A 13,528-nucleotide genomic window follows, 5' to 3' on the forward strand; every position below is an offset into this window, starting at 1 on the left:
CAGACGAGCATTTAAGTAGTCTAAACTTCTATATTTTGATGTATATGTTACAGCATAACATTTATAAACATATTTGTGACAGTCCCACTGCAAAGGAACAAATTTGAAAAAGGATAGATCCTATTGCAGGTCCTACTCTCTGGCCCCAGGGTTCAAGGTCAGAGGGTGTGAGGGGCAAAAATGAGGCTATAAGGGGAGTGTGTTTAGAAGTACCCCCTTGGGAGTGTTTTAGAAATCTGTGGGACTTGTCTTTGTTCTTATGTGTAACCTCAGCATTTGCATACTGAAATTCATTTTTTAAAATTATAAATTGCTTTCATTTTATATCTCTGGCATGTTAGTTCACAGACTGATTTTTAAAAATTGAATGTATAGGCAAGCATATTATCTATAATTTCATTACAAGATAGTAAAGGAGACAATTAAATTATCTGTGATACACAGAAGACACTGCTTCTATGGCATCGCTCTACATTAGTGTTCTCAGTGTGATCTGCAGACTGGCACCTTCCGCATCATCTGGGAACTTAAGATACCCATCCTTTGGCCCCACTCTAGGCTTGCTGATTCAGAAACTCTGGGGGTGTCATCCAATAATGTGTTTTCACAAAAGTTGTGTATCCAGGAGATTCTGATGCTCAAGTTGGAGAACCACTACTTAGACTAATGGTATCTCCAGTCACATTATTATTAAAGGAACATGGAGGTTTACGCTTTCCGAAATGTGGTCTTCTAACTTTTGTACTCATGCAGTGCTGTAATTTCTGGGCATTTTCGATCTTGAAAGCTAAAACACCAGGCTGGGTGTGGTGGCACAGGCCTGTGATTCCAGTACTCTGGGAAGTCAAGTCAGGAGGATCGCTTGAGCTCAGGAGTTCAAGATCAGACTAGACAACACCACAAAAAATAAAGATAAAAAGCTTAACTGGACGTGGTGAGGCATACTTGTAGTCCAAACTATTTGGGTGGTTGGGGCAGGAGGATCACTTGAACCCAGAAGTTCAAGGCTGCAGTGAGCCATGATTGTACCACTGCACTCCTGCCTGGGTGAGAGTGAGGCTATCTCAAAAAATGAAAAAGCAAGCTGGATAACACCCTAGTGAAGCAGCAGTGTGTTCTATCCCAACGTACTCCTCCAGTGCTCTTAGAGTTTCAGTTTCTGGCTTCAGCACAGTATTTCTTCCATGCAGTAACATGTTTTGCTTTATCTGCTGATATTTTGAGTAACTGGAGGTAACCAAGAGTAGGGATATTATTGTATTTATAAAAACTATTCACAAATCTACCCAGTATTTACGAGGGGACCTGGGAAGCCAAGGGATTGTATTATTTCTCTGCTAAATGGGCAAAGAAAAGTACTAAGCTAAAATAAAACATACTAAAGAGTAAAGAGAATTGAGGTGAGACATGGGGGGCAGGAACAGAACTGAAATGGAAGCAGCAGAGAGAAGCAGAAAGATTCAGAGTTGAACTCAGCCAGGGAGAGATGCACAAAGAGGTCTTGTTTGGTGGGACACACACACACACACACACACACACACTCCTTAAGAACTTTAAATGAAGTCCTCAGACTTCTTTCCTTTGCTACTAACAGAATATTCTATTTTATTGGAAGCTTGTTTTTATTAAATGTGTAACTTTCTTTTATGCTGTTTTTGAAAGCAGTAAAAAAAGCAGCTATGTTGTTTTTTAAAACAGTATAAAATCATATAAAATGACTAAAACTAAATGTTGGAATATTTCTATAAGTTTAAAGTAAACAGAATATACATTATTGATATTAGGAAGAAAAATTAAATTAAAAAAAGACAGATAAGTATGTTCTTCTTTAAAAGATGTTTTAGTCTGAAAAATAAGCATTTTGAAAGCTTTCCTTAGGGTACCTAGGACAAAACAGTTTTGAAAAAAAATTGAAAAAAGCATAAAGACAAACATACAATTTTTAAAGTAATGGAAGAAAACCAGGATCTTCCTGTAAACTCCTATAAAGGGTTACAATGACAAGTATATTTTTATCTAAAGCAGTGGATAGCACTGTACTATTTACACAGGACATACCCAATATAATGCACTTTAAAAAGGCATGACCAGGGACATGAAGAAAATATTCAGTTTTTAAAATTTTATCAATTATGCCTCTATTTCCTAGAAAAACACTGAAAACTGTTCTGATAATAAACCAGATCACTCTACCAAATGATCTACATAACTTTATAATAACTTAGGAACATTTTGTCTTTTCCTTATCTAAGAATGTTTAATAACTTTCTTGATAAAAAGTATTATGAGAATTATCCTTTGGAAAGCCTGTGGTTTTTTTTCTCTGTAAAAGTGTACTACTGCAAGCACTTCTTGCTAAAGGCTCACACAGTGAGACGAGACTGCCACCATGTGGAATAAGCATGCATCACAATAAAAACTATAGATACTCCAAAATCAAATAATCCTTCAATGACATAAGAGACTGCCACATCTTTATTCTAAAACACAATAGAAACAGTGGTAAGTACTGTTTGGTCTTCTTTGAGTTACATTTTTCTAGATTCACTAATGTGATACACATTTGTGGTACAAGTAGTTGGACGCTAACACTCTGGGAAACTATCCATATCCTTGCTACTCAAAGTATGTTCCAAGACCAGCAGCATCTACATTAGCTTGAAGCTTGTTAGAGATGCAAAATCAGGCCCCAGCTCAAGTGCACTGAATCAGAATCTGTCTTTTAATATGATCCCCAGGTGATTCGTGTACACACTAAAGGCCAGGAAGCATGCACTTAGATCTCATCCCTATTCCTTATTCTCACCCGGTCTCCTTTACTTTCCATCCACCCCAACAAAGGGGTAGGTGTTTTTCAACAAAAATCACATATAGTCAAGAAAAGTAAAGTTGGTGTTACTTGAGTTACACGATTAGCTTCACTTTCAGTAAATGTGGAAATTATGTTTTTAACAATTCTTTTCTTAGGTTATTAATATATTAATTACATAATTCAGAAAAAAATTAAAACAAATTTTCCAGGAAAAAGGGCTTGTTTAGTTTCAGGAGAGATTAGAGTATTTTATTTTGCCCAATCAGAGCCCTTCAGCATAAAGAGACATTCATATACATTTATATGAACATTTTCCAGAAACATTAATTTATAATACATTTTAAAAATACCAGCTTAACGGTATTTATTTACAAAAATATTTCATTACCTAATTTTAAACTTTTTGCTGTGATGACAGTCTGTAAAGTACAGGAATGCAAAATAACTACAAAGTTGAACACGTTTTTAGTGTTTGCAATACTGCTTTTTAGATGAAACAATACACATATATTTTTTTAACCGTATTTCAAAATGCATATTCCAGCAATTACCTTGGAGATAGTTACTGGGACTGAGCAAGATTAAATAAAAAGTGCAGCAACCAAAAAACACCTGCAAGTTACAGTTTAAGGTATACACAAGCTAGAGCTCTGTATCAAGCATGCTTGCCCCTGAAGTGGACAATGTTATGAAAATTTAATCTTGCTCTTTTTCATATTGTCTTTTGGTAGTGCATTTACAATGAACCAATAGTAGAACTAGAAAGCAAAGTGTTTTTCTGGTTCTATCATGTGGAACAGAGGTCACACCTAAGTATCATAGTACTATTTATTTACAAAAAAAAAAAAAAGTTAAAAAAATTAAAACATTATTTACCCTCTTTGCATTGCTTTCCATTGCTATATTGATTTTATTTTCAACTCCATACACTGTCTTCAGTTGAAGCAAAGTGTAGACAACACAAATAGCAAAAGTATTAAAAAAAAAAAAAAACTACCAAATAAATAGAATTCCATTGCCATTAACCTATATCCATTTAAAATGCCTGAGTCAAACAACCTACAATAAATTAATACTGGTTTATTTACATGTCATAAACTATAAAATTTTAAACCATGAGCCTCATTGTAAAATACTGGCAAAACTGACATTCATGATTTTTCTGATGTAAAGAATAAAGAGAGCACTTACATGTAGCCCTGGACTACTGTACTCAATTTGTAAATGAATGCTATATTTTAAAAATTAATTTTACTGTATTAGTAACTAAAGAAAGCAATGTTATAACCCTGGCAATTGGGAAGTTATTAAAATCATTTAATTCAGCTGAGGAAGGTAAGCCAGTTTCCACCCATGCTTTTTTTTTTTTTTTTTTTTTTTTTTTGGTTGTTTTGGTTGCAACAACTGTTTTCTGTCTATAGACCTTTTTTTAAATTTCTGAGGCCATAGTAAAATCATTAATATTCACAGGAAAAATAAACTCCATAGCACTTTACAAGAAATTGATCAGAGTGATGAAAAGTGCAATAAACAAAAGCTGTAAACAGTATCTTCACATTCATTTTCAAATGAAAAGAAAAATCTGTGGGCATAAATTTCAATCCAAGAGAACAAATACCCTAAAAGGGAAAAGAAAAAAAAAAAAGGACATTTAAGATATAGGAGTTTTTTTTTCCCCAAAATAAATACAGATTAAAAAGTCTAAGAATATTGATAAGAATATTGATCAAGTATCAAACTGATAAGGAACAAATTCTATAAACTACAAAATAAAAACCTTCATTGACAAAAATACATAAACTCTGTTTTCATTTTTGGAAATTTATTTTTAAAAAAGGTAGAAGAAAATACCTGGAAAACTATTTTAAATATATATATATAATCTATATATATCTATATTTTTAAACAATAGTTAAGGTAGGCATCCAACAGCAAGCTGAAGCTATGGAGAAAGATCTTGCAATTATTGTTGTGGGCATTTTCCCCCAAAATAAATTAATATTTGAAAATGCTCAAGAGAGGGTTTTTTTAAACCACAGAAATGATATCTTTCCGGTTCATGTGTGAAGATTTTTAAATGATGTATGATTTTTTAAAATTAATTGTATCTCGATATGAGATACCAATATTTCTTATTATAAGTGTAAAACATAACTTTTTGTATGGATAATATACATACTTTTTAAGTACTTTGACTTAAACTTAACAAGTTCACCATTTTTAAAATTAAAGTACATTTATAAAAATTCCATTTTAAAACTAAAAGTATATTTTCTAGCAGTATGTATAAATATGTTACCGTATGATCTTAAAACAAATCTGAAAGTGTTGCAATAATTTAAGACCAAGAACACTGAAACATACAGCAGATTATTTTACTATGTTTTAATCTATATAAAACCCTATTAAAGGTTTTAAAACTGATCAGTTTGTTTAAGGTAAAGCTAGCAGCATATTCATGATTTTGGTATGTTTTATACACATGTATTACTTGGTTTAAACTGAGCAATGTGGATTAAATAATAATAAAAAGTTTTCATTACCTAAAAAAGTGCAGAAAAAATTCAAGTTTAAAATTCAGTGCTCTTTATTTTGCGGAAACAAATAAAATCCCAAAAGTTAAGTTGTAAAATAAATCTTTGCCACAAAAAATTTACCTTTGGATATAGCTTTTCTAATGTCACATGAGAAATGCCTTAAGCAAAACATATATGGAATATAGAATCCAGGGTAAAACTTTGAACTCCGTGGCGTCTTCCACATATTCTTCCTTTCCTCAGCGGTCTCCCCAGCACCCCTATAACCTAAAAGTATGTAACACTTTCAGACTTGTTTAAAACCCTCACATATCTACATGAAATAGCTTCAGAGGACCTACAATTAAGAAGTTCTAAGCAAAAAAAAAAAAAAAAAAAAAGCTTCTTACTTTAAACTACTGTACTTAATTAAATTGTAATATACTTACACATAATAACACAGACAAGTAGCAGCATTTTTCACATCCATAAAAAGTCAAATTGAGAAGTTAGTAATAGCTCAGTCGAATCTATAACCATTTTTTGGAAACACTTTGTACAATTGAAATGCAAAGCGAAAGTGTTAAGATGATGCAAAACTTCAAATGGATGTAATGTATAGAATTTGTTAGAATATAAGATTTTAAATAACTTTCTCAGCAAATATATATGGATTTTAGTTTGAAAACGGAAATGAACTGGATATATGTTACATACAGAAAAACCACTTCCTGCTTACAAACTACTAATCATGAATACTTCAATGATTTTAGAGTCAAGGACAAATGCAACAAAACAATGTTGAGGATATGGAGAGGGTACACAAAAACCTTTCATTTTTCTGATATTTTCTATTTTTACTTTTTTTTTTTTTTTTTTTTGGTCAGTTTTCTTGAAATTGTGGCTTGCTGGTGACTATTACTTTCTGTATTTAATAAGGAAAAAAAAAAAAACAGAGATGTTACCTCTCAAATTACAACAAATTCTCTGGGTTAGTTATTACTGCAGATTGTCTTCTTATCTACAGGCTGAATCCGGTATAACTCTAAGAAGCCTATTTCCTACACTCAAACATAATTTAAGCTTTCTAATCCTAACTGAGTCTCTAGTTTGTTGTGCATAATCTGCAGATTAAAAATTAAAATAAAACACTGATTTAAGATTTTCTTATAAAATCTTGGAAATCCATTTAAGGTAAATGTATATACTTCTATATTTGAAAATAATGACAAGATTAGTTCATTTTGTATACAACAGGAAAAATGACAGTAAAAATGAAGTTAATGTACAATATATTTGTGTTATGTAACACAACACAGCAAATTAAATAATTGCGGCTAATATGACCTTCCACATAGATACGGAACCAACCAGTATATTAATCTACATAATGCTTCTCAACTTCTTCAAATCCATAACTGTTGATTTTATTGATGACATTCACAAAACTGTACCTTAAAATAGGACCTAACACTTCCTGTGACATATCATGGAATGATGGGTTTATTAGATAATAGATAACACAAATTAAGCAATTTATAAACTGCTGAATGTTCAGACAGCTGACATTAACTAACAGAAATATATTATTCATTGGTACTTTCTATAAACTCAAAAACTTTTGAAAAGTACTTATTTTAAAAATATTTCTTTTGGCTTGATCAATTATCTCTATCACATATATTTAGTCCCTACCAAATTATATTTAAAGTAAACTTTGATGTAAACTTTTGTATCTAGTAGTGCACGTTATAACATGTAAACATAAAAGCTTTAATAATGAAGAGTAGAGGAAAATATGCATAACAGACTGTATGAAAAAGTTAAGATGGCCTACATATTCCTTTAATGACCATATGAAATAGAAAAACAATCATCTTGTTTACTATCAATTCGTGTTCTGATTATCTCTTAATGAAAAAACAAAATTATTTAAAACAATTTTTTATAGAAGACAATATTTAAATTTCATTAACATTAATTTTAATGCTTCCATTTTGCTTCTGCTTGGTTGCTTTAACAACAATCAATAATAATCTCAAATTAGTCTGTATTCTGAGATTGCTCACTTCTAGATCTATTAGGTGGTTCTTTCCTGTCTTTAATGCTATTCTGTGAAACAATCATTCATTGTCCATTGCTGGTCTTGAACTGTATTATATTCCAATACAGAAATAATTTAGTTATCAAAGTGTACATATATTCCTTTTTTTTGGCTTTTTAAAACCTTGAAAGGATATATGTACAGATTTACAGTATATTTCTACAGAAAATATTTTGTAAGTCATCAGACTAAACTCTTATATAGATAATTACTGACAACAGATGCTTGTAATTTTCCATGCGATAGCATGTGCACTAAGATTTAATTGGCTCATCACCTGAGTGTATTGGAACTGTTGGCAAATAAAGGGCATTTTAAAAAGGGAGCTGAGCATTTTACTGAAATAATGAAAGTTTTTTTTTTAAGCAATTTTAATTAAAGAATGCAAAGGTACATTTGGTTAAACATTTTATAAAAATTCAAGCAAAATTAAAAACATAGCCAATTTCAACATTTCTACAAATTTAACCAGTATTATTTTGGTCAAATCCACCTTTAGCTGAATTAATGAGAACAAGGACAAAGGACATTGAAGTATTCTCCTCACCACAATGGAGGTTTTTCTCACTTTCCACACTGCATAGCCACTACATGGAAACTCCCAGAATGATGAGCAATTCAGTCATGCTCTACACTTTTCTTTTCAATGAAAAGTGATGTATCTTCTTGTTTTGCTTTTGACAAAATATGAACTAAATACAAGTCTATAATAACAAGAATCCAAGAGTAGCTCATACACAAGTCAACTATGTGTATGTTTTTTTATTTAAAGCCCACCATTCAGCTTATCTGTCTAAAGATATGATAACAAACAGTTTGTTTCTTTTTCACTAATGATACTGATGACCAGTCAGCTTTAAGAGAGGGAAAGTCCAAGACAGCTGTTTATAATCCAGTCCAATGACATATATATATATATATATAACTACTTCAGCTTCAAGACTTCTGACTTATTGCCTCCGCCCCAAACAGGTCAAACACTGATGGCAGATAAAACGGCATAAAACCTTTTGGCATATGAAAGTTTAATACAGGAATGATCCAGGATTAGTCCCTGCATCATGTCTCCTCAGCATCCCCCTTGGTTTCTTCATCTGTCACTTGTGACCTGTTTAGTTCCCAAAGTGTCAATTCATAACTGGCACACACCACATACTCCATTTCGAGTCCATGTGAACACTCCTCAGTTAAAGCCATATGACAGAGGTAAAACAGTGCATGACTGTGCTAGGAAAGAACAGTATCCAGTGACGAACATCCCTTTAATGTTAACTTTTCTAAATAATGTAATAAAAATGGATAACATTTTTCCTTCCGGCTGAAGTTGGACTTATTGGATTCTGGTTGTCAGAACTGGTACCACTTCTTATCTTTGTATTTTAACATCATCTAAAGGGAAAAAAATAAAACATGTTTTTAAAATGCCAGAACAACAATATTTGTAAGTGATTTCTATATTTTTCCAAAACATTATGTCACTCTGCAACATTCTGTAGTGCTATTATATTGCTTACTTCAACTTATTGAAAGCAGTAAGAACTATCCTATTTAGAGGAAAAAATATGATATCCATTAAGAACTAGCCTAGAAGTTCCTCAGATTTCTTAGAAATGTGACATAATTTGGTGACATAAGCTAATAACATAAAAGATAATTTTTATTTTGTACTACAAATTAAAAGTAATGCTTGAAGAACTGGGGAATTAAAGATTGAAAATGCTACTTCTATTGCCATCTCAAATTTACTGAGCATCTACTCTTGAGCTAGACACCACATGACACACTCTCTCTACTTGATTTCATTTGCTCGTCACAACAATTCTTGGGCTAGGCATTGTTTTTCTCCCCATTTAATAAAAGAAACTGAAGCTTCTAGAGGTTACTCAAGGTAATGTAGTGGTGAAACTGGAATCTGACCCCAGGCAGTCTAATTCAAGAACCTGTGACTGTAACTACCTCAATATACTGTCATCCTTAGACTCTGAAATATGACTCAAGAACAACTTTTGGTAGAAAGGAAAGCTACCAGTGTGAGATTAAGCTCTTGGTTAAATATTCAGAATATGTATATATTCTGAGATTGACTGAAGTGCTACATGCCGTAGAGATCATACAATCGGGTGGAGGGTTATGACAATTAAAATCCTGACCTAGACTGACCACCACTAGCCTGTATCTGAGGTGCCTGTGGGTATAGTACAAGTACTCATATAGGAACTCTGAATCTCTCTGAAGCCCTAGACAAGTATCTTCCAGGTCAAGTTACCACTTCATGCATTCTAGGTTTCCACATTTTTGAGCAAGGGAGAAATGACTTTTGATTGAAAAATTTAAAGAAGAGCTATGACGACAGATTGGGTGATCAAGTTAGAAAACAACCTTAAAATTGTTTTTTCAGACAAATTCAAAATGTCCTCAAGGGCTAGCCTAGGAACTAGTTGTGTGAAGTAATCTAGTATAAAGCATCAAGGAAAAGCAGGCCTGTGTGTCAAAATGAAAAACGTGTATTTCCCCTAAAGGTTTTTAAATTCAGCTTTTAAAGAGCATGATGTGGTATAAGGGGACCAGTCAGGGACCCGTACTTTACACCACGCGTTTCTGAGCTCTACCATGACTTCCTGGGTCCATCAAGATGAACTTCATTGCAAAATGCATCTCTGCTCATCTCTATGAACTGGTCCACAAAGTGGACTTAGTATTGTTTATATCTACCTGGAAGATTCAAAGAGGCAAATTATTTCTTTCTGTAGGACAAGGTGGCAGCAGACACTGAGGCATTAAGAAAAATTACATTGGTATTGCATTCCTAAATAGCTTTGCTTACCAAAAGCCTGAAGGTGAGCAGGTTCTTTCAAAATTTATAATCTTATAATAAGAAACCAAAGGCTACTGAAGATACATTCCTGTAATTGTTCCCTTTGGTGGCAAAAATCAGGAACTTGCAATTGTGCAATAAATATATGCAAATTCATGGGTGTAGAAATACAATAGCTATAAAAATAAAATAACATTCACACTTGCTTTACCTAGGGCTTTTTGTTCAAATATCTGCTTGAGAGTCTTACCTCATGAGCATGTTTGGAAAATGCATCTGCACTTGATAACATGGCCGCAGTTCTTTCTTCCAGATCACCAAGTTTCTGCCCTCTTTCATCTAGTGCCAGCCTAGCTCGTGCTAATTCACCGACAACTCCAGATGCTGCCCCTTTCACACCTTCAATGCCACCAGGGCCAGGAATATGCTGTGCAAGGCTCCTTGAAGCCTTTCCTGAGGATGATTCTCCAACTGAAAAAATTTGATAAACAAAAGACTAACTCAAAAAACAAACATTTTACTAATATAAAATCCTACTACATGATAGCATTAAAATACCATTTTTGGATTGAATGGTAATATAATTGAAATAAAATTATAAAGTGAAATATGCTTAATACATGCTTTCTTTTGTTATGATTGGTTTAATAATTTTAGATACTTTTTTAAACATGAAAAAACACAATGTACATTAAATATTCTATACTAGTTCATACAGCAAGACTTACACAAAAAGGGAGATAGTAAATATTTAATGAAACAAATAATGGGTATATTGATACCAACTTATATAATGACAAAAAATTGCTCTTGTGTGAGCAAAAAATGAAAGATATTTAGCTTCAAATAGACAGATTTAAATTTAAATATACAGATTTGATTATTTACTCCATACTTCCTTTTCTTAAAATATACTATGCTTAGACTCAGAAGTAAAGAGAAATGAAGAATTTATTCAGTAGTCTATTTTAGTCTCCAAAAATTGTAGGTATGCTATATTATTTTCTTTTTTTCCATTTATCTTGTCACTTACAAAATAGATGACATTTTTCCTTCAAAAGATCTTGGGATTGACTGTTTTCTTTCCCTTTGGTATCCAGATGCTTTTTACTTACCACTTAGATCACTGCAAAAAGTCTTAAATTCTTTAAAAGACAATCCCAGTTTTCCTGGTTCCTCAGCTTACATTTCTTTCCTTCCTTTTTCTTTAAGTGTAACTTGTATACCACAGCATTTGCTTCTTTAAAGTGAATACACTGGTGATTTTTACTTTTTTCACAAGGCTGTGAATCACCATCACCAATTCTTGAGCATCTCATCACTGCAAAAGCAGCTCCATGCCTGTTAGCAGTCACTTTCCATTCCCACTCTTTGCAGTTCTTGTTAATCACTAATCTACTCTCTGCCTCTATAAATTTGCCTATTCTGAGCATTTCATTTAAATGGATTCCTATAATAGGTGGCTTTTTGTAGCTGGCTTCTTTCACTGAGAGTAATGTCAAAGGTTATTGATGTTGTAGCATGCATCCTTTATTATGGCTGAATAACATATTTTGCGGATAAAGTATATTTTGCTTATTCATTCATCAGTTGATGGACATCTGGCTTGTTTCCACTTTTTGGCTATTGTGAATAAAGCTACTATGAACATTTATACACATTTTTGGATAAATGCATGTTTTCAATTTTCTTGGGTATATATGTAGGCACAGAATAGCTGGATGTGATAACTATATGTTTAATTTTTTGAGGAACCATCAATCAGTTTCTCAAAGAGGATGCACCATTTTACATTTTGACCAATAATGTATGGGGGCTCCAATATCTCCACATCCTTGCCAATATTTGTTATTGTGAATCTTTTTGATGATATTCATCCTAGTAAGTGTTGAAGTGGTATCACATTGTAGATTTGACTTGCATTTCCCTAATGACAAATCATGTTGAAAACCTTTCCAGGCACTTATCTGTCATTTGTATATTTTCTTTGGATAAATATCTATTGAGCTTGATATGGTTTGGCTATGTCCCCACCCAACTCTCATCTTGAATTGTAGCTCCCATAATCCCCATGTGTCATGGGAAAGACCCACTGGGAGGTAACTGAATCATGGGGACAGGTTTTCCCATGCTGTTCTCATGATATTGAGTAAATCTCACAAGATCAGGTAATGCTTTTATAAAAGGGCAGTTCCTCTGCACATGCTCTCTTGCCTGCTGCCATGTGAGATGTACCTTTGCTCCTCCTTGGCCTTCCGCCATGATTGTGAGGCCTCACCAGCCATGTGGGACTATAAGTTCATTAAATGTCTTTATCTTTATAAATTACCTAGTCTTGGGTATGTCTTCATTAGCAGCATGAGAATAGACTAATACACAACTCCACCTAAAAACTGGTCTATTTGTCTTCTCATTGTTGAGTTTTAAGAGTTCTTAATATATTCTGGACACTAGACCTAATCTGATACCAGATAATGTGATTTGCAAATATTTTATCCTATTCTTTGCATCATCTTTTCACTTTCTTGATAGTATATTTCAAGCACAAAGTTTTAAATTTTGATGAATGCCAATCAATCTTTTCTTTTTCCCCTTTGCTTGCTTGTGATGTAGGTGTCACATCTTAGAAACCACTGCGTAATCCAAGGTTACACAAATTTATACCTGTTTTCTTCTAAGAGTTTTACAGTTTTAGCTCTTATATTGAGATCTTTGAACAATTTTGAGTTATTTTTTGTGTGTAGTGTAAAGTTGGGGCCCAACATTTTTTTTTTTTTTTGCAGGTGAATATCAAGTTATTCCAACATCACTTGTTGAAAAGACCATTGTTGGCCATATATTTTCTTGGCATCCTTGTAAAAAAATCAGTTGACCATAAATGTATGAGCTTATTTCTGGACTCTATTTATCTTTATGTCAGTACCACACTGTCTTAATGACTATAGCTTTGTAATAAGTTTTGAAACTGGAATGTTTGAGTCCCTCCAGCTTTTTTGCTTTTTCAGTTGTGTGTGTGTGTGTGTATGTGTGTGTGTGTGTGTGTGTGTGTGTGTGTGTGGCAATTTTGAATTCTTTGCATTTTCATATGAATTTTAAAGACAGCTTGTTGCTTCCTAAAAAAAAAAAAAGTTGTGATTTTGACAGGGACTGTGTTAAATGTATAGATCAGTTTGTGGATACTGCCCTCTTAACAATGTTAAGTCTACTCCATGAACATGAGATGTTGGTCCACTGATTTAGGTCTTAAGTTTCTTAAAATGGTATTTTGAAGTTTTTATTGT

The 13,528-nt window shown here is 32.9% G+C and overlaps 1 protein-coding gene across 9 annotated transcripts in view; it reads right to left on the reverse strand.

Moving 5' to 3' along the window:
* Positions 1-3,031: 3,031 nt before the first annotated feature.
* STXBP5 (syntaxin binding protein 5) overlaps positions 3,032-13,528 on the reverse strand; it is a 181,028-nt gene continuing 170,531 nt past the window's right edge. For 3 of the 9 annotated variants that reach the window (XM_032274511.1, XM_032274513.1, XM_032274514.1), the window contains 2 exons: positions 10,498-10,718; positions 6,163-8,821 (listed from right to left, as the gene is read on the reverse strand). In XM_032274511.1, coding sequence (XP_032130402.1) covers positions 8,780-8,821; positions 10,498-10,718 — 263 coding nt within the window. In that variant the 3' untranslated portion in view covers positions 6,163-8,779. Of the gene's footprint in view, positions 8,822-10,497; positions 10,719-13,528 lie in introns of all 9 variants that reach the window. The other 6 variants (XM_032274510.1, XM_032274512.1, XR_004267725.1 and 3 more) reach the window with 5 other exon arrangements.

This window comes from Sapajus apella, unplaced genomic scaffold (assembly GCF_009761245.1).
Source record: "Sapajus apella isolate SASKATOON/1434 unplaced genomic scaffold, GSC_monkey_1.0 scaffold6, whole genome shotgun sequence".
NCBI classification, from domain to species: domain Eukaryota; kingdom Metazoa; phylum Chordata; class Mammalia; order Primates; family Cebidae; genus Sapajus; species Sapajus apella.